This window comes from Podarcis filfolensis (assembly GCF_964270895.1).
Source record: "Podarcis filfolensis genome assembly, chromosome: 1".
NCBI lineage: Eukaryota > Metazoa > Chordata > Lepidosauria > Squamata > Lacertidae > Podarcis > Podarcis filfolensis.
Window position 1 is genome coordinate 105,278,113 of NC_139604.1, and position 25,428 is coordinate 105,303,540.

At 43.5% G+C, this 25,428-nt stretch overlaps 1 protein-coding gene across 1 annotated transcript in view; it reads right to left on the reverse strand.

The window, feature by feature from the left end:
- LTBP2 (latent transforming growth factor beta binding protein 2) overlaps positions 1–25,428 on the reverse strand; it is a 133,732-nt gene that overhangs the window by 38,545 nt on the left and 69,759 nt on the right. Inside the window, exons 9-11 of the mRNA XM_083609362.1 lie at positions 13,213–13,287; positions 3,278–3,400; positions 1,955–2,119 (exon numbers count right to left, since the gene is read on the reverse strand). Of these exons, the coding sequence (XP_083465488.1) occupies positions 1,955–2,119; positions 3,278–3,400; positions 13,213–13,287 (363 nt within the window). The remainder of the gene's footprint in view (positions 1–1,954; positions 2,120–3,277; positions 3,401–13,212; positions 13,288–25,428) is intronic.

Consider the following 25,428-nt stretch of genomic DNA (forward strand, 5'->3'; position numbering starts at 1 on the left):
AAGGTATCTGCCACAATCGAAACACAGTTCTCTGACATGGGTAAAACATGTTTAGACTACACCCACTTGGAACCAGAACTGAAGGCTGAAAGTTGCCAGCAAAAAGAAAGATGTTTGCAGGGCGGGGTGTGTTATTAGTAAATGCAAACTACTGTTAACCGATACTGGAATCTGGCTGCCCTTTCTCTCAGAGTTGACAATAAAATATAACCACATGGAAACTCACTCTCTCTCTCTCTCTCTCTCTCTCTCTCTCTCTCTCTCTCTCTCTCAAAGAGAGGCAGCTGTGGAACAAAAAGGCCAAGGGATCTACTGCTTGTTAAGGCTGCATAAGAGTCAAAGGTCAAACAAACAGACATAAAGTTCCGCAAGCCCCAAACCCCCTTTTAATTCATCACTGTAGGTTTTGGGCATATCTGATAGGGCCATCCACAAAGTTCATTTGGCAACACAGGCCCTGCCCTGCTTCACAGCAGAGTGATGTAAACAAAAAAGAAACCATGTATGTTAAAGAAGTTGGAAAGGATGAATGTTTATTATTAAATTAGCTAATTTAATAATAAATATCCATCCTTTCCAGCATCTTTCAGAAACAATTTTTCCTTTTTGTTTACATCATAAAAAACAGGAAGCATCCAGAGTGAATCAGCCTGCTTCAGGCAGTGCCACGAAGGGCAGGGGACTAGATGGAGGCAGGAACTGGTGCTTGGAGATTTTTTAAAGTGTTGGTCCTAGAGGCAATAGGTGGTGTTTCAAACCTGCTTCAGTGGCAAAGTGTCTCAGGCTGGCACAATGGTCAGAAGTAAATGTGCATGACCTTGTAGAGTCCATTTCCCAGCGCTTAATGAGAAATGCTAAACTGGTTCATGTCTGGTGCAGCTTGAGCACTCACTGACTGCAACTGCAGAAAGGCGGAAGACTTCATAGTGCAGGGCTAACCAATACAAGGCCCTCCGGTTGTCGCTGGACTACAACTCCCATAATCCCAAACTATTTGTCATGCTGGCTAGGGCTGATGGGAACTGGAGTCCAACAACATACGGAAGGCACCACAGCCCTGTCAGAGTATCTACAAGGAGGTGCAGGAAGGGGCAAAGTCTTATTGTAAGGCAGTGTTATATGGGGGCTGAGAGGCCATACTTATAATTCTCTATTCCTCTCAGTTTGTCATACTCTGCTTATGGTCTTTTGGGTGCTCAGTGATTCATTTTCTATCTAATGCTATATGTTCACACTGCCTCATGACAAATAGTCAACAAGTGGCACTGGACTAATCTGGTTTCTTTCTTTTATTCTTTCTTATTTTTTATTTACAAATTTAAGAAGGGAAGAACAATTAAAATTAAAGGAGAGAGGAAAAAACGAAACAATAATAATATACAAATAATCATTATAATAACAGTAGACCACCATCAGCTTACATTGTGGATGGAGTGACCATCAGTACACAAATCTTACTTAAAACATCTTAATTAAGTTAATATAAGCCTTCTAGATGTTCAAGTATGTATCCGTGTGACACTAATGCCTATATGAAATATGAAATATGTTTGAATGCAGTCAGGGTAGGGAGGTTGTCAGGTTGTGCAATAGACAGGGAGGCATAAGTCCCTTAGCCACCATAAGGGCTTGCAAAATCCACTTCTGTTGTCCATCGGTTAACTAAGATACTACAGGGATATAATTTCAAAGTACGCAAACATCTACAGATATCATGGATTTTGCCAAATCGAGGCAAGTAACAACATCAGATTCAAAAGGAATGTATCACAGGAGAAGCCCCCATCACATGCCTCTATGTTAAAGGCTTTATAATCCCATTTCAGGCAGAGAATTGCAAATGGTATTGCTGGTCTGATAAAGAGCCGGAAGACCCTAAGTAGCCACCAGTTTAAAATTTGCAGAAAGTGAAAGGGCAGGGGGAAAGGTCCAAAAGAACAAGCAAAGTTTTTACCAGATCCTGGTAATGGACACGTCTCACAATTTCCTCCCCACCCTTTGCCAACACGACTACAGCAGCAGATCTGCTTGGTGATGTGCTGATTGAGTGGCAGGGCACAGACTCCCCCGACAGTTGAGCGATAGCACAGCCCCTGCTCTGTGGAAACTGCTTTATCCGCTGAAACACAAAGGGTTGATTAGTCAGCTTTTGAAAAGCAAAGATTTTCAGTGCAATCCTGTGAATGTTTACTCAGTAGTAAATCCTACTGTGCAATGGGATTTATTCCCCAGTAAAAGGGAATTATCCTATGACACTTACTGGAAGCCCAGTTGAACACAGTAGTTTTACTTTTGAGTAAACATGTATAGGGATCATACTGTTAGGCTCTTCTTGTTGATCTCCAACTGGACCCATTTGTCCACTCCTTCACCAATAGTGAAAGTGAAGGCAAGAAAAACAGTGGAGCTATTTTAATACACATTGAATTGCATTGAATTCAATGTCAAGAAGTATTTCAAATGCTTAATTTCATCATGCTTTAAGATGAAGAGTTGATTAAAACACTATTCTACTTTGAGATTTGAATCTATGGATCATCTCTTGCTTAGTTTGCTAATAAAGAAGCTAGCTAATAAGTTCACCATCAAACACTTAAGAAACTTTGCCAAATCATAGAGTTAGGTAACTCATGCCAAAGGTTTTGCAACAAGACTGTGCAAGACTTCAGATTTCAGTTAAGATTTCAAATTAAATTCTTAATGAGAGGAGCAGAGCAGCGTTGCTTTTGTGCTTAGCTTTAGCAAATTTGAGTCAGCTTTGGGGAAATTTTCCTGAATCGACTATAACATGTCATAGGAAACTATAACGAAGGCAAAATGGATCGGGACAAAGGCAAAACCGGGAAATTCACTTTAAAAGAGAGAAGCAGAGCAGCTTTAAAAATTAGGGGGTCTTTTGCCCAAAGCAGGACAGTTGGCAAGTCTCTTTTGCTTCATAATGATGACATCATCATTATGGGCAGAAGCTAAAGGAAAAGCATCTTCCTCTTGTTCTAGAGTAGGCACCCCCAAACGTGGCCCTCCAGATGTCTTGGGACTACAATTCCCACCATCCCTGATCACTGGGAATGATGGGAGTTGTAGTCCCAAAACATCTGGAGGGCCAAATTTGGAGATGCCTGTTCTAGAGTAATCATCTCTGGTACATGGTGTAACTGCCCAGGATTGATGGCTCCTGCCCACTCCTTCAAACTCCTTATGATACAGTTATTGTGCTAATTGGGAAAAGACAAATAAAGGAGGGGGGAGTTGTTATGGTCTACCTGGGGACACTTACAAATACAGTGACTGCGGGATGGGTCCAACATGGTTCCAGGCTTACAAGTGCAGAGGAAGCTGCCGCGAGTGTTCACACATTCTGCATCTTTGCATATGCCAAATATTAGACATTCATTGATATCTATAAAGGTGAACAGAGAGAACAAGATTAGCCAACCTATTCTGGTCCTGCCCACAAATGGCACTGCAAGGAGGATCTGCAAAAGGGAACAGGTCCTGATGTGACAGAGCAGAGACGATGGAATCACCAAGCAAAAGAGAATGTGGGGGGGGGGCTCACAGGTGGAGGCCACATGTAAAAACAGAAATAAAAAGCTAGAGCTGTTAAGGAAAGGTTGGGAGGCAGGTGACTTTGTGACACCTATTCAGCACTCTGAAGAGCCGGATTCAGTAATGGGCTAGATGAGGGCCAGTAACGTGAAGCTAAATCCTGACAAGATGGAGGCATTGAGATGAAACAGTTATTGTGCCCTGGAACCTGGTGTTCAGTTAGTTCTGGGTGGGGTTACACTCTCCCTGAAAGAGCAGCCAAGCCATTTGGGGGCACCTCCTTGTTCCAGCATTTTCACTTGAAGCCAAATGTCTTTTACCAGCTTCAGTTGGTTCACTGAGTCTGGTGATTCCTAGACAGAGATAGGCTTGCCACTGCGATTCCCACTCTGGTAGTCTCTCAGCTGGGATATTGTGATGTGTTACATGGGGTTGTCCTTAAAAGACAACCTAGAGGCTTCAGTTACTGAAGAATCTGGCTACCAGAATTTTGTCTGGTGCAGTCAGGGTTGCTCATATTACTACACTGACTGCCTATTCAGAATCCAATTAAAGGGGATGGTGTTCTCAAGTGCTAAATGGCCTGGGGCATTTATCTGAGGGAGCAACTCTTCTCCTATGAGCCTGCCTGTGTCTTCTGTAGAGGCTCTTCTTCAAGTACCCTCTTCAACAAAGGTACATTATGTAGTCACAAAGAAGAAAGCTTTTTTCTGTGGTATTGGCCCAACTTTGGAGTGCCCTCTGGTGCTGTCCAATGCTGCAATGCAATCTTTTTGGAACCATGTTAAGTCCTTAAGGACAAAAGAACATAAGAAGAACCTGATAGATTAGGCCAGGCATCCCCAAACTCAGCCCTCCAGATGTTTTGGGACTACAATTCCCATCATCTATGACCACTGGTCCTGCTAGCTAGGGATGATGGGGGTTGTAGTCCCAAAACAGATGGAGGGCCGAGTTTGGGGATGCCTGGATTAGGCCATTGGCCCATCTAGTCCAGCATCCTGTTCTCACAGTGGCAAACCAGATCCCTGTGGAAAACAAGTGAATGGAACATGAGCACATGAGCACTCTCTCCTCCTGTGATTTAGGTATTATAGATGGAATTGTAGATGGAACTGCCTTCTTTGTTCCTTTAGCCTGTCTTTTATCTTGTTTATTCTTTCTTTAAAAAATGAATGTTGTGTTCAAGGAAGGAAGAGGCATGATCACAGTTCAGAGCATTTGAGGAGGCATGAAGTTGGACCAGTGCGGTGAAGGAGGTGGCTTGGAGAGAGGGGGCAGGGTCTGAGGAGAGTCCCAAGGACTGGACAGAGAACCCAGGCCTGAGGTTCCCCACTCCTGATAAACAGAATCAGGCCGTTAGTTCTACCTAGCCCAGTTTGAGGTTCTATCTTGTATTGTAGGGCTCAGAACACTCTTAATTCTCTTCCTCCCAAAGTAATCAGTCACACAAGATGTTGTATGGATTTCCAATTTAGGGCAACTTTATAATTATAGGATATATATATATATATAGTTTTACAATTTAAAATATTCCCTTCTTCTCTTTCCATGATTCATTTTACATACCATAAATCCCTGCATATTTTACAAAAACTATACCATTCAGTATTCCATTATTGCATCCATCAAAACTTGTTTACACTGTTGAATTTATCTTAATGCTGCCAGTCTTTCAGCTGCACACAATTATTTCCCATATAATCCATAAACATTTTCCAATCTTCTTTAAGCGCATGTTCTTCTTGTTCTCTTATTCTATATGTTAAGTCTGCGAGTTGTGCATATTCTGTCAACTTAAGTTGCCATTCTTCTTTAGTTGGGACCTCACTCGTTTTCCATTTTTAGGCTAACGAAACACAGGCCGCAGTAGTGGCATACACAAATAACCTTAATAATTATAGTTTCAAAACCATATGCCATATCATGTTCTTGCCCTTCTCAGGACCTTTTAAAGGCATTTTCACACAAAGCTTAAATTACTTTTGAGCTCTTAGCTATTTATGCAAATGTCTCATCATACAGAAAGTAAGATGAGAGGCATCTGCAATGCTAATGAGTTTTCTGGACTATGTACATTATACCTTCACACTACAATTCCAGTTGAAACAAGAATCACTTAAAAGGAACTCTAAAGCAGCTTTGGCTTGAATCTGGATTGTAATGTGAATGCGAAACACATCCCAGCCATAATGCTAATCTCCTTGCGGATGCTTCTCCTAGGCCTCCTTTTTCTGCATCAACATCAGATAAACATTAACACAAAGCCTGACATATGAAAACACTCTAAGCCACATGTGTGCAAATGTCACAAATGGGTCACGAGTGATCATTCCTTTACATGAGCAGGTGGGGGCACTATTTGCACATGATCCATTGACGGGATGGCCACACTACAGCATTAGGTAAAATAAACATCTTCCTGTAATAATGGGAAAGATTTGCATGAGAATTTGAAAGCACAGATTGGTGGGGAGGGCACCAGATCTCAAGGAGCTGTCAGAGAAACAGAATGTGCTAAATTACTCTGCACCAACCCACCACATGACCTCTGGCAAGTTCTTTCCACTTGCCATGCCAGCAGCACAATTGGGCTTTATGGCCTCTGACCCCCCAGGGACTGTAAAGGGTCAGGCGGTGTTTGCTAATCATGGCGAAGCTCCCAGAAGTGGCAGATGCCTGCGAAGAACTATGATAGACAACACACCAGGAGGGAAGAGGTAACAGCTTCTTCTGGCCCCATCACTCAGTAGTGTCACCAACAAGGGGCCCAAAGAACTTGCTTACAGCCCAGCTGAGGTACATGGTATTCCCCCAACAGACCAAAGGGAAGAAGAGGCCCTTTCAATTGCATCATGTTTTTGAGAAAACCAGGTTTCCAAAGATTTGGGGAGAGAGTTCTTTCCATGATGGCCAGAGGGAAGAAGAAACAGAGAATGGGTAGTTATTAGTGGACTAGCCTCTACTGGTCCAGACAGTGCAAGTTGCAAGATGGAAAGGATTGTAACCACAGAACAATGAGTAGAATTTGATGTTGTGTTAAAGTGGCTGTAACAGCAAGCGTTTCAGCTGGCCAGACACAACAGTCCCCCGTCTCCTCTCTCCATGTACTGTTCTGGGTGACCTCCCCCACCCCTAGGGCAAATTTTTTTTTTTGGGGGGGAGCAATGTTGCACAAGCAGAATTCCTTGCACAGGGCATCCACTCATGGGATTTATTAAGTGAATCCCACCCAACATTGCTGAATGCTTGGTTGGATAGATAGCTGTGCTGTCTGTGCCATAATTACAGGCAGCCCTCAATTTGCGCAGGGGTCACGCAGGCCATTGCGTGCTTACGTGAAATCGTGTGCAATTGAAACACCTTGTTCCACCCCCGTTTTGCCCCACCCCGCCCCCATTTTTCCCTTTTAGTGATATCTTTTATGACATTTCGGGGTCACTTCTGGGTTCAGTGCCATGCGCATGTGTGCAATCACGCACATTATCGGTCGCACCCAAAACATGGGTTTTTTGTATATGAAATCTTATTCAGTGGATTGTGAAATAGTTATTGCCCCATTCTTCTTGCTGAATATTCTTAGCAGTAAAAGGACACACATTTTCCATGAGGATTACCACATGGGATTTGTGAGCATTTTTATCTCCCAACATTTGAAATTTGCCCGCTAATGCTGTGTGTGTGTGTGGTTATCAGTAGTGAGGAAAAGATCCATGGCACATGCTCAGAGCAGCTCTAATCTTTCTGTTTTACTTCCCATTTTCCAGAATGAGGCACTCCTTGCACATAATAATAATAATACCTTTATTGTCAATGTACAACCTGTGTACAATGAAATTAACCGAGCCTCCCTCCCCCTCACACAAACACTCAATCTCATTGCACTCTGTGTGCTTGTCGCACAACACACATGGCTCAAATTAAGCCCTGTCAGCATGAGAATATGCACATAGTGTAATGTCTGAACTCTACCACCGCTGAAGGGAACTGGCATTTTTTCTCCTTAGTGCATGGTGGATGAGACAATAGCACAATGGCCGAGCAAGAACAATGCATGCTAAAAAGCCAAACATCAATCTCTGGCATCTCCAGGTAGGATTGGGAAATAATCCTGTCTAAAACCACAGAGTCTTTGTCAATCAGCGTAGACAAAACTGATCCAGATTGACAAATGGCCTGATTTAGTATAAGACCGCTTTATATGGCTGTGTTAGCAAAAGAATGGAAGAAGAAGAAAAACTTGGTTAACCATTCATTTGTTGGCTCTTTTCCAGCTTGGCAACAGAAGCAGAGCCAAAGACCCTGAAAAATTAGCTTTAAGCATCTCGTTTACTCTTCTCCCCCCCCCCCCACTTGGGGAGGATCCCAGGCATACTGTGTGGTCTCATTCCAGTGCTCATTGAGCCAAATGGCTCCGAGTGCCTAGGCAAGGCCTTCAGAGCCAGATTCTGGGCAAAATGTGGTCTGCCGGGCACACACTCCACAGTTGCCAGAAGGTGAACCAAGTGCAAACACAGCAAAGAGCTCCTAAAAATAGAAGGCTATATGCAGGACAGAGGGGAATGGAGGAGGCAGTGTAGCTTTTGAGTGCTAGATTAAAGAAGGCTAAGATCTCCCTCTCCATTAATAATAAAAATAATAATATAATAAATTTTATTTATACCCCACCCTCCCTGGCCAGAACCAGGCTCATGGTGGCTAACATCAAAATATAAATACATTAATTCAGCAATTGACTGAAATACAGCTGAAAATCGGATTAAAATCACATAAAATCAGCTGGCAACCCACAAATTATAACTATAGGGGTTGGGAGCCTTAAGTACTCACCAGGCTCAGCTATTTATATGACCTGGTGAGAAGAGTTAAAGCAGCTTCTTGTATGCAGGGTTCTGTAAGAAGAGAGGGGTCAGACTAGGCCCCGACCAAAGGCCCTGCAGAACAGCTCCGTCTTGCAGGCCCTGAGGAAAGATGTCAAAGTCCCATAGGGCCCTGGTCTCTTGCAGCAGAGCATTCCACCAGGCTGGGCAGTGGCGTAGCGTGGGTTGTCAGCACCCGGGGCAAGGCAAGTAATTTGCGCCCCCTAACCCGGTAGGGGCAGAGAGCTGCGAGTGCGAGCGCCCCCCCAGATGTTGCGCCCGGTGCGGCCGGCCCCCCCTGCACTCCCCACGCTACGCCACTGAGGCTGGGGCCAGGGCCAAAAAGGCCCTGGCTCTGGTCGAGGCCAGTCTAACCTCATTGAGGCTGGGGACCTCCAAGATGTTATTGTTTGTGGACTGTAAGGTCCTCCGTGGGGCATACCAGGAGAGTTGGTCCCGCAGGTACAGGGTCCCAGGTTGTATAGGGCTTTGAAGGTTAGAACCAGCACCTTAAACCTGACCCTGTACTCCACCAGGAGCCAGTGCAGCTGATGTAGCACTGGATGGATGTGGTTCCATGGTGAGGACCCCGTAAGCAGTCTCGCCATGGCATTCTGCACCTGCTGGAGTTTCTGGGTCAGCTTCATGGGCAGCCCCGCATAGAGCAAATTACAATAATCAAGCCTGGAGGTGACCATCGCATGTATCACAGTGGCTAGATCAGGGTGAGAAAGGTAAGGAACCAACTGCTTAACACGGCGGAGGTGGAAAAATGCCGCCTTTGCTGTAGCTGTAACCTGCGCCTCCATAGAGAGGGAGGTGTCGAGGGTTACACCCAGACTCTTGACAGAAGGTGCTGGCACTAATTGTGCCCCAGCAAGGGATGGGAGTTTGCCCCCTAACCCCATGTCGTCTCAACCCAACCAGAGGACCTCTGTCTTTGAAGGATTTAGCTTCAACCAGCTCCCATGCAACCATCCAGCCACAGCTTCCAAACATCTGGTCAGTGTATCTGGGGCTGAATCAGGATGGCTGTCCATCAACAGATAAAGTTGGGTGTCATCAGCATATTGATGACAACCCAGCCCGAAACTGTGAACAAGCTGGGCAAGGGGGCGCATAAAGATGTTAAAGAGCATCGGGGAGAGAATTGTGCCCTGTGGCACTCCACACACCAAGGGGTGTCGCAACAACAACTCCTCCCCTTGCGCTACCCTCTGTCCCCAACCTGACAGGAAAGAGCGCAGCCATTGTAAGACTGTGCCCTAAATCCCCATGTCTGTAAGGCGGTGGTCCAATAGTTCGTGGTCAATCATGTCGAAGGCTGCTGACAGATCTAGAAGAATAGCAGCCCAGACGCGCCTCAGTCCAGCTGCCTACGGAGATCATCTGTTAGGGCAACTAACAGTCCTATGTCCAGGGTGAAAGCCAGACTGGAATGGATCCAAGGCCGATGTTTCATCCAGAAACCTACCAAGCTGTTCGTCAGCCACTCTCTCAATTACCTTACCCCGGTATGAAAGGTTCGAAACCAGACGGTAATTGGATAGATCTGAAGGATCTAATGATGTTTTCTTAAGAGCGGGCACACTACTGCCTGCTTCAACTCCCCTGGGATTGCACCCCCCCCAGGGATTACCAACTCATCAAGCAATGTAGTCCCCCATACATCTCTGATAAGAAAGCTGCATATGGTCAGTTCAAGTATGGAGTTAAACAGCCACTCCAATCCCACATTCATGTTGTGCCAATAAGCAGGTTCGGGAGTATGCGCTTGCCAACTTATCATGCCACTCATGCACAGAGTGCGACCTATTTATAAAGTCTCTCTCAGAAAGTGTCAACACCTAAATACATTATACCTGCCCTGCACTATATTTGTGAGGCCTGAAGATCACCGATCAGGAAATCAATCCCACTTTCTATAAAACACAAGTTTAGATATTTGTGCTTTTAAAAAAGAATACATTAGGGCCCAAGAATCTCTCTGCCACAATAGCTCAGAGTTTGTCAGTGTGGCCTTTGTGAGCACAGGTTCTACAGCAGAAAGCTTATCAAAATGAATGTATGCAGCCCTAGCAATTAGAGAAGGGGTGGTAGCAATGGTAACAGTGTGGAATGGCAAGGACAGGCAATCATGGTTTACAAATCAGCTATGGACAGAACTTTCTTTATGTACGCTACAACAGCAGCAAGAATACTTATTGCAAAGTATTGGAAGACACAAGATTTACCCACTTTGGAAGAATGGCAGATGAAGGTGATGGACTATATGGGATTGGCAGAAATGACTGGCAGAATCCGAGACCAGGGAGAAGAGTCGGTGGAAGAAGACTGGAAGAAATTTAAAGACTATCTACAGAAATATTGTAAAATTAAGGAATGTTAGAATGATGTTGGATAGAAATTAAGTGGTTTCCAGCTGTAATGCTTTAAGAGAATATGAAAAAAGGGTTATAAATAGGTAATAAGTGGTATTAGCAATAAAGCTAATAAGAATATGCAAAAATGAATTGATAATGGATGAAAATACAGAGTTATAAAATGTTAAGATATAGAGTTAAGTTAAATGAAAGAGGGTAAGGATTTGCTGAATTGATTATTTAAATGGGAATACAAGAAGGGGAGGTGTGAGGAGGTCAAAGAAACTAGCAAATGAGTTTTAAGTTATGAAAAATGGAATTGTTTTTAATTTTTCTTATTTTTTCTGTGCTCTTATATGTTGTATCTTTATCTTTCTTTTTTCTGTTATTATGTGTTCTTGTATATTTGTTTTTGCAAAACTTCAATAAATATTTCTTTAAAAAAAAAAACACAAATCAGCTATGAGCCAGAAAGGTTGAGACCCACAGAATTGTGGTGATTTGCTAATCAGTTCAATATGAGAGGAATTCCATGCTAAAGGAAACATGTCAAGAGAACATCCATCAATGGAATTGCACAAATCCAAGCTAAGACTCTGCATTACGCCATCCAAGTAGAATCTCACAGCTTATTGTAAGGGGGGAGATCCTAGAGAAAGAACGATGACATTCCTGCCACCACTATGAGGAGACACTGGGCTTTACGCTTTGAACAGCATCTGGAATGTGCACTAAGAACAAGTAAAAATTCCCAGAGAGGCCCAGCCCAATGCCAATTTCATCCCAAGATGCATTAGGAAAAATGTAAGAGGTATACAGCCCTCATTTGACCTAAAGCAAAAGGAATTTTGAAAGCCAGGATCCATCTGTGCTATGGCTTCGAAGCAGAACCAACCAGCGTTCATCCAATGTGCATCCGGTCACATACATACTTTTGCAAGCATTTGTATGCACATTTACCGCAATGATGTGCATTTTAAACATATTGTTTGGTAGGAGAACTACACCATAAAATTCAGAGAAGTGTAAATTTTGAAGGTTAGCTGTGTTTCAGTTTGTATATTGGTTCGAGAACTGCAAATTAGGTCATTTCGTATTAAAGTGCAAACAAATTGAATTTCTCCTCCATTACTCTACAGAGCACATTCCAGCTCTTGGAACCATATATAAACCATTGGTGTGGATATAAAATTGTATGACCCATCTCATACACTTATGTAATAAGATGCTCAGAGTACCAGCATTATCTGGTGTCAGCAGCATCTTTTGTGGGGACACTTTCCTCACCCAACTTCTTCCCTACATAGATTCAGAAGGCCTGCAGAGTTTTCATTTTTAGGAGATCAGTTACTTAATTTTCTTGTGGGCATTTGGAGAGACATGAATTTTATTCCAGACTTAAGCATAAGTGTTTCATAACTGTTATTTACCCTGCTTATAGTTATTGTTAACTAATTTTATTGCACTAACAAGATGGTATTGTTTTAAATTGTTGCATTAACTGCCCCGAGGCTTTTCAAAGCATGTGGCAGGATGTACATTTAAAAAATAAATTAATAACAGATTTCCCCACACCTGTTCACTTTCACTTTTAAACCTTCCTCTCAACACCTCCTACACAAATAAAACTGCTACAGCTAAGTTTGCTTTAGGGTATAAGAAACATAATCCTTTTTCAAAACAACCACAAGAAAACATTTACCTAGAACACACCCTGCAATTGGGAGGTTATATTAATTATAAACTCATCAAAGGCAAAGATATGTATCAGCCTATATTTCTCTACAGAGTGGAAGATTCTGTATCTGTTGTAGGGCAGAGTTTATCTTATCATAGGACGAAGTAAGGCAAATGTTTGTGCATTGGCACTGCTGATAATTGAATGAAGATGAGATTCAAGGGGTGAAAGAGCAATTAGAATACATAATAATGTGACTAGATGTTTCTGCTCTTTGTAAGTAGAGCTGTAGGGTTTTGGGTTGTAATTAAGCAAGTAACCATGGGACAGATCATTTTTGCATATAATGAGTGGAATCCAACACAGCACTAATTCTCTTGTTCCATGCATCCCCTAACTCAATTCCAGAGATTCCCTCAACCCTCTGGCACAAATTTGGGGGAGGGCATGGGGCTATTAGCCCGGGGGACTATGTCCTACCTCTAATGTCATTATGCCTCTGAATACCAGTTACTGCCAATCTCAGGCAGACAGAATGCTGTTGTGCTCATGTTCTGCCTAGGGTTTCCACCAGGAATCTGGCTGGCCATTGTGAATACAGGATGCTGGACTAGATGGGCCATTGGCTTAATTCAGCAGACTCTTCTTATGCTCTTAGGATCCTGCTGCACAAGCAGAAACCTTTGTGCTGACATGACACAGTAGTTGAATAACACCCAGTACAGTACCCGTGAAAGGGGATGAGAAAAAGTTTCACGCTTACCTTGGCAGTGGCTCCGATTCAACCTTTTATATCCCTGTGGACATTCAACTTGCCCATTTTCAAACACTGGGTGAGCTAGATGGAGAGGAGAAAAGAAAAGAAAGCCTTATCAAGGGTGAAATATTCAGGGTACAAGGCTATATTCAAGTTGCATCAAATCTGAAAGGCTACGGGATTTGGCTGGAAGCCCCACTAAACAGCTGATACTCAGGCAATGCTTCTGCCACAAGAGATGCACCAGGCGACCTGGCCAGACAGATTGATGGAACAACCAAAACAGGGTAGACTCGTGGGCAAGAAATGGGTGCCATAGGCAGTGGCGGAGCTTCATGCTCCAGCACCGGGGGACGGAGAGCAGGTGGGGGCAGGGCTAGCGCACGTCCCAGGGGTGTGGCGCCCAGCGCGGGGGGGGGGGGGCAGCCACGATGCCACGCCACAAGGATTGCGCTGCCATGGGCTGTGTACTCCCCCCGCACTCCTCTTCCTCCGCCAGTGGCCATACTATACTCTTTATGCTCCTATTGACAGCTCAGGTTTAAACTAGCCCTGGACCTGAGACAAATGATATCCCTCCTATTGACTTCAATGGTAGGGGAAGGAATTTTAAAACAGCTGCATTGATGACCACCATGCCCACATTGCACCGGTAGAGCATAGAGTATGATGTAACTCAGCACCTAATTGCACCATATAATCCCCAGGATATAAACCATACCTAGGGGAACCACAACTCAGATGACCGGACAACTAGTATGAGTCTCTCCCTTCCTCTGATCTCAGCCCATGTAGTGCTTACTTAAGAGTTCACAAGGAGGAACAGGGAGAAATAGCATTTTGCATGAAGAGGGAGCACTTTGCACAAAACGTCTCTTCTCCAGAACACACCCAGCAACTTGAGAACTTTGCTAAAACCTATCTTCCTAGAACTCTAAACTCTGCCTAGAGACTTCAAACACAAACACCCAACGTGAAAGCACAGTTGCTGTGATTGCCTTCCATGTCTTCCTTGGTTTGCAGTATGTAAATACTGTGTTCTGTCTGGTCTGAACTGCAATGCACTGTTTTCCCCAACAGTGTGGAACAGATTCTCCCCCACACAAAGAAGGCACTCATTCCCAAATGCTGGTAAGCCCTCTGTTGGTAAAGACCAGGTATTCTATTCCAACAACTGGAACCGATGGCCAAACACTCATGAGCATGTTTATCTTGCAGGATGAAAGCTCTGATATATGCAGTGGAACAAGAGAATCAGCCACACTTGCGCTTGCCCGGCTGCTCTCCCCCTGGGAAAACCCACTGTTTACCGCTGAATCAGAGCAAACGTCAATATCAATTTCTCTGGATTGATATTTGCTCTGATTTAGCGCTAAAGACCAGGTTTTCAAGGGGAAGTGGTTGGACAAAGGCAAAACCGCCCGGACTTGTGCTTTCTAGGCACAGGACAAGCAGAAGTGTTGACAAGTCCAAGGTTTGCCATAAACACAGGGCAGAATTCAACTAAGTAAGTTTTGCTAGCAGGAGCCTGCGCAAGTGATCCTGCTGGGGCAGCAGGGCTCTCCCCTACTGAGGCGTGGAGAGATTGCACCTGTGACAACATTTGTGACAAGTGATGTCATTTGTGGTAAGTGACAAAATTCCATGGCTCCTGCTTAAACAACCTGAGAATTGCTCTTTTGCAATGGAAAAAAAATGTTCAAATAATTAAGTTTTTTAAAAAATGAGGTAAAATAATCCTTATTCTTTGAGGATTAAGCAGTCCCCTGCTGTTACCACCCAAGCATAGAAGCACCCATGACGTAATAACTGGTTACGTCTTCCTGTCGTGTGTTCACTGCCATATTTGGAGACTTGTCTCTCCTTCACAGTTTACCTCAACACACACCAATGTAGCCAGGTTGTGAAGCAGCTCTTAATAAAAATAAATTGTAGAAGTTTGAACATCAGGTACAGCTTCCAGAGGCTATGCATAGCTCCAACTATTGAACTGAATTAGGCAAAAGTAACAGCACAGATTTCACAGAGGTTAGAAATAATAGGATCTTAGTGAGGGGATTAGTTAAGTGGCAACAAATAACCTCTTAAGGTAGCTATTATTGCTACCCACATCAACTCTGAATTATCTGTTAAGAACAGTGACAGAAATTACTCTCACTCACCTGAAAGTAATTTTGTGGCTGAGATTAGAGGACCTAAATGTTTGCTCCACTGAGAAAGATTGTGCCTAAATAACGAATAATAATATTTCCAAACACTTTACTTTGCCCCTTAGATGACCTGAGTACATTTGCTCCGTGGACCCTAATACAGATTTCACTGTGATTGTTTCTATTTCTGAATTTAATAATGTAACAAAACTGAGAGGATTGACATTACTAGTCTAGAGGATATGAGGCAGCTGACTCTTTTAAATATGTTCTCTGCTTAAAGGGCTGTAAAACATTTTTCTAAAAATGAACCATATCTTAATTAAAGCAGTGATGGTTGATATTTCAGCGTTAGTACATCTGTACTTTTAACAGTTGTATAGATGAGGGAATGTTGGCAGGTACAGCTTGCCAGGTTGCTGTGCTGAAGGGATTGGAAAAGCTTCACCTGCCAGAATTCCCTCATCTATGCAACATTTAAAGGTACTGGATCCTTAAAGTTGAAAGATTGGTTTTCAGTTTCCCATACATATTTTTGAGAAGAGCTGAAATGGAAGAGCATGAGGAGGATCAGCAACAATGCGTTGCAGCGTAGAGTGCTCCTGTTCAGTGCCCTCATCAGTCAGCAATGGTGATTGGTGCCCATTGGGACTGGTGGGACAAAAAGGCAGGGAGACCCACAAGAGGTGGAGCCAATGTCAATGAGAGGCAGAGCTATTCCCTGAATGATCTTAAGTAGGACAGGATGCAGGTGGAGGCTGGCTGAGGATAGGCCGTGCCCTCATCCAGACTTCCTTTTGTGCTGCATTTCTAGGCACAGGCTCTGTTTCTGAGCATTTGTCCCACCCTGCTGGTACTTACCCCATGAAAACCCTCTCTTTACTGCTGAATCGGAGCAAATAGCAATCCACGGAAAACCTGAACCATTGTTTGTTCCAATTCAGTGTTACGGAGCAGGTTTTCCTGGGGAAAGTGCTGGGGCAAAAGAAAAGAGCTATGGATGCGGGTGGCGCTGTGGGTTAAACCACAGAGCCTAGGACATGCCAATCAGAAGGTTGGCGGTTCGAGTCCCCGCAACGGGGTGAGCTCCCGTTCCTCGGTCCCTGGTCCTGCCAACCTAGCAGTTCGAAAGCACGTCAAAGTGCAAGTACATAAATAGATACTGCTCTGGCAGGAAGGTAAACGGTGTTTCTGTGCTCTTTTCTACTTCACCAGAAGCAGCTTAGTCATGCTGGCCACAAGATCCGGAAGCTGTACGCCGGCTCCCTCAGCTAATAAAGCGAGATGAGCGCCGCAACCCCAGAGTCGGCCACAACTGGACCTAATGGTCAGGGGTCCCTTTACCTTTACCTTTATGGAGCTTTAATGCTCAGACCTGTGTCTAGAAAGTGTTACATTGTCTAGAGCAGACCGAGCACTCTGGAGGAGGCAGCCACTGAACCTGCAATGCACATCGTGCACACATAATGCCCACGTCATGCACAATGGGCCCCCTCAACACTGAGGGGGCCGGCTGCCTCCCAACAAATATTGAGGGGGACAAGGTGTCTTGGCACACCTGGCAAAAGGTAAAAGTGGATGAGCCCTGAGGTTGGTGGGGCACTGATCCATTTGCCCTAATTGACCAGGTCCCATTGTCTTTTTTTTTTTAATGATATTTATTCAGAGTTTCAAGAATACAAAAAAGAGAAGGAAAAAAAACAGCAAAAAAAGAAGAAAAAATACATAAAAGCCAATACAACAACACTACAACAAAAAAGAAAAATACAAATCCCATATTACATCTTTCATTTGCTTATTTCCTTGACCTCCTCACACCTCCCTTTTTGTATTCTAGCTTAATTAGTTATTTCAGCAAATTCTTTCCATCTTTCTCAATTTTTATTTGAATAATTTATCTTGACAGTCTAGCCTATTAATTAACTCAGCAAATCTTTTCCATCTTTCACCATATTCTGTTATTCAATTTGCCTTAATTTGTTTAACCTTATCTTACCATAAAATACCTTAAAGCTTAAAACTAAATACTTATTTATACATAACTCCTTATATCATTTCTACTAAAGCCAGATAGTTTCATTCCAACATTTTCCCTAATATTCATTAATTTTACACTAATTCCCAAAATAAAAATTTTTCTTTATAGATTTTCTTCTAATTTTCATCCAACGTCCCTTCTTCCTGGTCTCGGGGTATGTCAGTCCTTACTGTCCATTCCATCCAGTCCATCAACCTGGTGATCTTATGTCTGAGGCCCTTAAGTCTCTTCCATGCCCCTTCTGCAGCTTTTCTTCTTCTTGTTTATACTTGCACTTTTCCTTGTCTTTTGTTGGTCTCTTTCTTAATTTCTTTCCTTTCTCCCTGAGGAGTAGATCTCTGGGGGATTCCAGCCCATAGTTATTTCCATCTCCCCTCATCAGACCAGCCCATTCCCCACAGTCCCACTCCCTGCAGTCATCAATGTGATCCAAAAAATAGTTAACAGCATATTTCAGAGACCCTCCAAAGTTAAGAGCCTCCTCAGCTCCAGGCTCCCCCTGGCCCACTCCAAATTCAATCTTCAAAGACAGCAGCTTATGCTCCTGCAGGGCCTCGGATCTCTCCATTTGCATTACTTGAGGTGCATCCGCCACCTCCTCCATTATCAACTGCCCTTGCACTTGCCCAGTCAAACCAGTTTCCTGAGTTGGTCCCTGTATGATTTCTGTGTCCGTATTCCCTGTTTGTCCGCATTTACTGACTACAACAGTCATCAAGTCCAACTTCCCATTCATCAGATCCATCTTCTCATGCAAATGCTCCAGCAAAGCATTTGTTTTACAAAAAGCCAGCACCAAAACTTCCTCCCAACACATTTTTATTCAAGGTCAGAAGACTGGTCCCACGATCTTAATCTCGCAGCTGTAAAGTCCCCTAGTGGACTGCAGCAACAATTTAACAAGCTCCCTCTAGAGGAGACAATTTCTATTTGTGTCCATCTTTTTAAAACATATCCAACAAAGGAAAGTTACTTTCATTTTTCAAATATTTTGTTTCTTTAGAATGCAAAAGGCAACATTGGAATCAGTTTGTTTCTCCTTTTTTTAGCTATCTGTCAAAATGTTCCATTCACAGTCAATGAATGTCTCCGACAATTTCTGTCTCTGACACCCCGTTCCCAGGTTTGAGACGGTGGAAACTTACTTTTCTTTTACTCTTTCTCCTGCAGGCTTGAACAGTCAAAATTTTCCCCCCTTTTCTCCTGCTTCCAAGGGGGTTTTAGTGGTTATAAATGAAGGAGATTTCGACCTTTACAAACGACTTTCCAGGCTATTAGCTTACAAGGTTTTTGCTTCAGTCTATTTACAAAAAGCGGAAGGCGGACTTCCTGTTTTAAACCTTCCCGCTTCGATGCCAAATTAGAATGTTTCTTGATCCAATTTTCCGTTTCTACTCACGGGTACTTGTTTAGAGTCCAATTGTCCACAGGAAAAAGTCAGCGCTCTCCGGCAATGGCTATGTGGCTTCCCTCCGTGAAAGTAGCAATCAGTTCGCAGCACCGCACCACTCACCCCACTTCGCTCTGGAGCCCCAAAATGGGGTTCCCCGCGAGTAGGGGAGGCGCTCCTGGTGCCCTGCCAAACCCCACGTTCCCAGGCTTCCTCCACCTGGGATTTCTAGTGGGTCCCCACCTTCGCCGCGACGGGAAGACCCAGTTTCCACGGAGCCAGTTCCTCCGGTCGGAGGAACTCCGCCATTCACCGATGGCGCTAACCCGGAAGTTACCAGGTCCCATTGTCAGTCAACTATTTAAACAGCAAGTCTGCTAGCAGCCTAATACCCAATGCTGCTCAGGAATTCTAAGAAACCCCGGAAAAGTCAGTGGAGTTTTGAAATCAGTGGTTAAAATGGTTACAGTTTTGAAAGGTTCAGTCTGGCATCTTGATTCAAAATGGCATCTAACTGTATCCAGACAGATGGAAACCAGCTCCTAGATCTCAAGAGCCATCATTTAAAACAAAATGGTTCTGAACTATTAAGAGGTGTCCAAATGCGTAGTGAAAAGACCACTTTCCAGAATATATAGCAGAAAATGTTGGTTTGATGCTAGTTTAACAAGCATGGCTGCTACCAGAGAACGTTGGGGACTGTAATTTATGAGGGGAGATAACCTTCTCTTTTAAACTCTCTCACATTCCCACTAACAGAGTAAATGGCTATTAAAAGCAATTTAATTCTGTGGTATACATAAGCTTTGTCCTGGGACCAGAATTTGGGACTTCAGAGAATGAGCTGGGCTTTCTGACCAAGATTCCTAAGATATGTTGTAGCCCTTCTAAAAGCTTAGCCTTGTTCACAGATTCTGTAGAACGTGTTACCAACACGGGGGGGGGGGGGGAGGCCTCCTCAATTATTGTTGTGAAAGAAAATGGTATGGGGAAAGGATCACAGAGAAACTCCAGTATTGCCAGTTCCTCAGTGGCTTAGTCATACTTTCTCTTGCCCCGCTGCTTTCCCCAAGAGAAAATGACTCTTTAGTGTTCCATCGGAGCAAACAGCAATTCAGGTTTTCTTCAGGTTGACATTTAGCACTAAAGAGCGGGTTTTCCCTGGGAAAGGAAAGGAGCAATAGGGAAACCGCTCAGGCCTGTACTTAGAAAGCACAGGGGAAGCAGAAAGCCATTTGGAACTGTGCTTTCTAGACATGTGACAAGCGGAAGTGCTGATGACCCCAGGATGAGTTTCCAAGCATTCCAATACTTTGGAACACTTTGCCTTCTAGTCAGGAAGGTACATCTAACGATCTGAAACGCCTTCATAACTCATAAATCATATGCCTTTTTAAAATGTGGGGGGTTTGGGGAGGTGGTTATTGGGTTGTTGTTTTTAATCCTGATGATATATTTTGTGGTTTTATATTCTGATTTTGTTCTGTGAACCGCCCAGAGACCTTTGGGTACAGGGTGGTATATAAATTCAATAAACAAATAATAAATAACTAAAATTCAGTTTCCGGCTCTTCTACAAACTTCTGGTGATATCTTAGGCAATCCCATTAGCTTCCCCCACACTTGCCATTCTTGAGTATTGAATGGGAATGTTGTCATTCCCCCATTTTAGGCATTTTTTTTTACAGGGTTTAAGATATTCATACATGGTTGTCATGGGATTTCTGAAGGGAAAATGTATGATTCTCAATCCTTTCCTCTATAGCAGCACTTCAAGTGTCACAGCAATAAGCAGACAAGAGGATACGTGACACCATCATGAGAGGCATAATTTTCAGGGTGTGGGTGTGGTTATGACAAGTTTCCAATCTTTCTTATACTTCCTGGCTCACTGCTGGTCAAACTCTGAACCTTCAACAATTTGACTCTGAGGACTGTGAATGTGGACTTTTCATATGGTTTTAAATCCTTATTAAATATTCTTTTAAAGTTGTAAAGATTTTTATTGTAAAGTAAAGAAATATTATTTGAATTTCTCCCAATTTCCCATGGCAAATGGTTTTAATATTAATTCAAAAGCTCTGGGGTTATGAGTGATTTTAAAAAAGAATTATTACTTTTCCCATGATAAACATGGATTAGGCCTCCAGTATTCTAAAAAAATATATGTCTCTGGGTGCTGTATGGCTGGATAATATGAAAAAGGACAAAGGATATAATATCCATGTGGCTGGATAGCTCAACTGGAAGAGCATGACACTCTTAATCCCAGGATCAAAGGTTCGAGCCCCACGTTGAGTGAAAAAATCCTGGATTGCATGTAGTTGGACAAGATGACCCTTGTGGCCCCTTCCAACTCTACAAATCTATGATTCTATGACTGTGGTTTGCAGGACATGCCCTTGCTTCCTACACACAGGCATTTAACTGCAGTGGGGGAAATGGCACCTGCCACATCAGTATGCAAACTGACTTAATTGAATGACCGAAAATACCCCAGTCAAGTGCAAAATTAAGACACAGGGATAGGGCAATTTGCAGTATTATCCTATGCAGATTTGCAAGGCAGGGACACTCATAATTCTGTAAATCAGAATGAGGAATCTTCAGCCTTCCAGATACAGTGGTACCTTGGGTTACATACGCTTCAGGTTACATACGCTTCAGGTTACAGACTCCGCTAACCCAGAAATAGTACCTCGGGTTAAGAACTTTGCTTTTGGATGAGATCAGAAATCACGCAGCAGCGGCGTGGCAGAAGCGGGAGGCCCCATTAGCTAAAGTGGTGCTTCAGGTTAAGAACGGACCTCCAGAGCGGACCTGAGGTACCACTATATTATTGGACTCCCAACTCCCATCTGCCCCACTCAGCCTGGCCAATAGTCATAAGAGCAGTAGTCCTGCAACATTTGAAGGGCCATTGGTTCCCCATCACTACTGTAAAGGACAGCAGGTAGCCTGAAGTTTACAAAAATCTATGCACACACAGTAATACTTACTTTCAAGAAGAGGAGTGCAAATCCCAACATCACCACCACCACTCCAGACCAATGCCACACGTGAAAGTAGGATTTTACTTCTCCTCACAACCCCCACAGTGAATTTCAGATTATTATTATTATTATTATTATTATTATTATTCTGTTTGATGCTTACTTTCAGATGTTGCCATTACATTTTCATTACATGAGGCAGGGATAGTGGGCTTTCAGCTCTCCAGATGTTGCTGGACCACAGTTCCCAGTGTCCCTGACCACTGATCACACTGACTGAGGCTGATGGGAGTTGGAGTCCAAAAAAGATACGGAGGGCCATCTCTGACCTAAGAAATCATGTTCAAGCAGTACCATTTTTAATCTTAGTCAAACAAGTTTCTCTTTTAAAGTAGACAGCTTGACATCCTCTCTTTCTGTTTGGAGAACTGACATGCAAAGAGTTGGCCATGTACAGGTTATTCGTTGCCATGATATGTAATGACTTGTAATTTGGAAGCAGTAACATATAGTGCCCGTTTGTCTTACAAATAAGGATATCACTTTTTTTGTGGAGTATAAAACCATTCATTGCCATGAAAACTGACAGAGGGAATTTGGATTTGATATCCCGCTTTATCACTACCCGAAGGAGTCTCAAAGCGGCTAACATTCTCCTTTCTCTTCCTCCCCCACAACAAACACTCTGTGAGGTGAGTGGGGCTGAGAGACTTCAGAGAAGTGTGACTAGCCCAAGGTCATCCAGCAGCTGCATGTGGAGGAGCAGAGACACGAACCCGGTTCACCAGATTACGAGTCTACTGCTCTTAACCGCTACACCACACTGGCTCTCACCAGGGCACATAAAACAGGAGGTTTAGTTCTGGGGCGGACTTCAGGATACTGGAACATCCCAAATTTAAGCTTAAATGTGCTTTTGGCAATCCCCCTTCAATCTTACTTTTAATTGAATTGCACAGTTAGATATTTAAAAAACCAAACCAAGTTATTACAAATCCTAGTGATTCCTGCTCTCAGTGATTAGTACAATAGACTTAAAACTGCACTGCAATATGCATTAACAAAGGGTGCCCTCTCTACCCTTACCAACAGTATTATTTTGAATCATGGTTTGCCACTCAAGCTGTTTGGACAAAATAGCCAATTACCAGTAACTGTTCAAAGTACCTGGAATGTGAGCCACACCCACCTGCCAAGGTGGGGAAATGGAAATAAGTTTTGCCTGCTCTGGGAGAGTGTGCAAACAGCCTGGTGAGCTATTTGGGGAAAATTTGGACTGATGAGATTGAGAATCTAGTTCTTACTATGGGCTTATTGGTATGCTCTCCTAATGCCTGCTTACTCTGTGCAAGTAATTATGATAAAGCTATCTTAAGTGCCGAAGAATTGATGCTTTTGAATTATGGTGCTGGAGGAGACTCTTGAGAGTCCCATGGACTGCAAGAAGATCAAACCTATCCATTCTTAAGGAAATCAGCCCTGAGTGCTCACTGGAAGGACAGATCGTGAAGCTGAGGCTCCAATACTTTGGCCACCTCATGAGAAGAGAAGACTCCCTGGAAAAGACCCTGATGGTGGGAAAGATGGAGGGCACAAGGCGAAGGGGACGACAGAGGACGAGATGGTTGGACGGTGTTCTCGAAGCTACGAACATGAGTCTGGCCAAACTGCGGGAGGCAGTGGAAGACAGGAGTGCCTGGCGAGCTCTGGTCCATGGGGTCACGAAGAGTCGGACACGACTAAACGACTAAACAACAAGTGCCCAATGCTATCTCTTCCAAAGCAAATTGGCCCTGTAAAAGTGGCTGTGAACTTTCCAGCATCGGTGCTAGATTGAGACACTTTCACAAATTAAGCAAAAAGTTAAATATGCCCCTAGAGGCTAGAGGAAGGGAAATTGTGCCTATTCTGGTACAGGCTGACCTTTTCACATTGCCTTGTGCTGAAGCCAGCTCTGTCCACTCCCAGGGGAATCAGGAACATTAACCAGCAAGCTAAACTGCAGTGTTGTTTTTTTAAATAATCACTTCTACTAAATGACAATTTATATTGAATCTGGGGTAAAATCCCAGACCAGAAAAAGGCAAATTCCTCCTCACCACATTGTTCATGACAATATGCAGCTGAAGAAGTATGGGCTCTATGGTTGTATACACACACAATACATTTAGAGCACATTTGAAAGGTAATACCCCCCCCAAAAAAAATATTGGGAACTGGGGTTTGTTAAGCATGCTTGGAATTGTAGCTATGCGAAGGATAAGCAACAGTTTTCAGGATTTTAGAGGAAGTGTGTGGGGGCTTTAAATATACAGGGTAGTGCATATGCAGCCTAAGACTTGCCCAAGCCCTGCAGGCAGAGTCCATCAGCTTAAATGGTTATTTTCAAAAGTCCACACTGCCAGTTTCCAACTACTGTTAATGTCAGGTGTTGCCAAAACTGTGCAGCAACTGCACCTGTGACTGCCTTTCCAAAGCACTCTGCTTATGTGGGGGTTTTTTTCGTCCTGGTGGCACGTGATAAGGGAAATGAAAGTGGAAGGAATGACACAGGCTCCTGATTAGGTGCTGGAGTAACAGCCCAGGGCTCATTTATTACCTTCCCCTTGCTTTTTTACAAGGTTCTCACAGTCTTGGCTACACATGGTTTCCTGACTCACTGTAGTCAATTTTAAATAGTTGCTTAAAATAGGTCTATGGGTTTTTTATTAAAAAAAATAGCTGGCAACATGCACAATTAAACCTCTCAAAACCTTTTTTTTATAGGCGAGTATAAGTAAGCCAATAAATTCCAGAAAAACTCCAGCACCATGTTTTTCAAGTGAACTGAAGTGATTTTTTTTTAAAGGAAATGTAGGACAGATGCAGGGGTAAAGGTGGGATTATTAATGCACAGCACAATCATGCTTGCTTATTCAGTGAGAAGCAAGTCTCACTGCGTAGAGTTTTGATCTCTACATCCTGAAAATAATATTTGAGTGCGCGGGGGGGGGAGTGAAAATCTGGACAGAAAGGTTGTTGAACTTTTTTAGTTTCGCCCAAAGTCGCCTAGGTCGTCCCCTTCTCCTTGTGCCCTCCATCTTTCCCAACATCAGGGTCTTTTCCAGGGAGTCTTCTCTTCTCATGAGGTGGCCAAAGTATTGGAGCCTCAGCTTCAGGATCTGTCCTTCCAGTGAGCACTCAGGGCTGATTTCCTTCAGAATGGACAGGTTTGATCTTCTTGCAGTCCATGGGACTCTCAAGAGTCTCCTCCAGCACCAGAATTCAAAAGCATCAATTCTTCGGTGATCAGCATTCTTTATGGTCCAGCTCTCACTGCCATACATCACTACTGGGAAAACCATAGCTTTAACTATATGGACCTTTGTTGGCAAGGTGATGTCTCTGCTTTTTAAGATGCTGTCTAGGTTTGTCATCGCTTTTCTCCCAAGAAGCAGGCTGCTGTCACCATCTGCAGTGATCATGGAGCCCAAGAAAGTAACATCTCTTGCTGCCTCCATTTCTTCCCCTTTTATTTGCCAGGAGATGATGGGACCAGTGATCATGATCTTTGTTTTTTTTGATGTTGAGCTTCAGACCATATTTTACGCTCTCCTCTTTCACCCTCATTAAGAGGGATGCCCCTATTTTCATTGGAGAAATGTTGGAGGG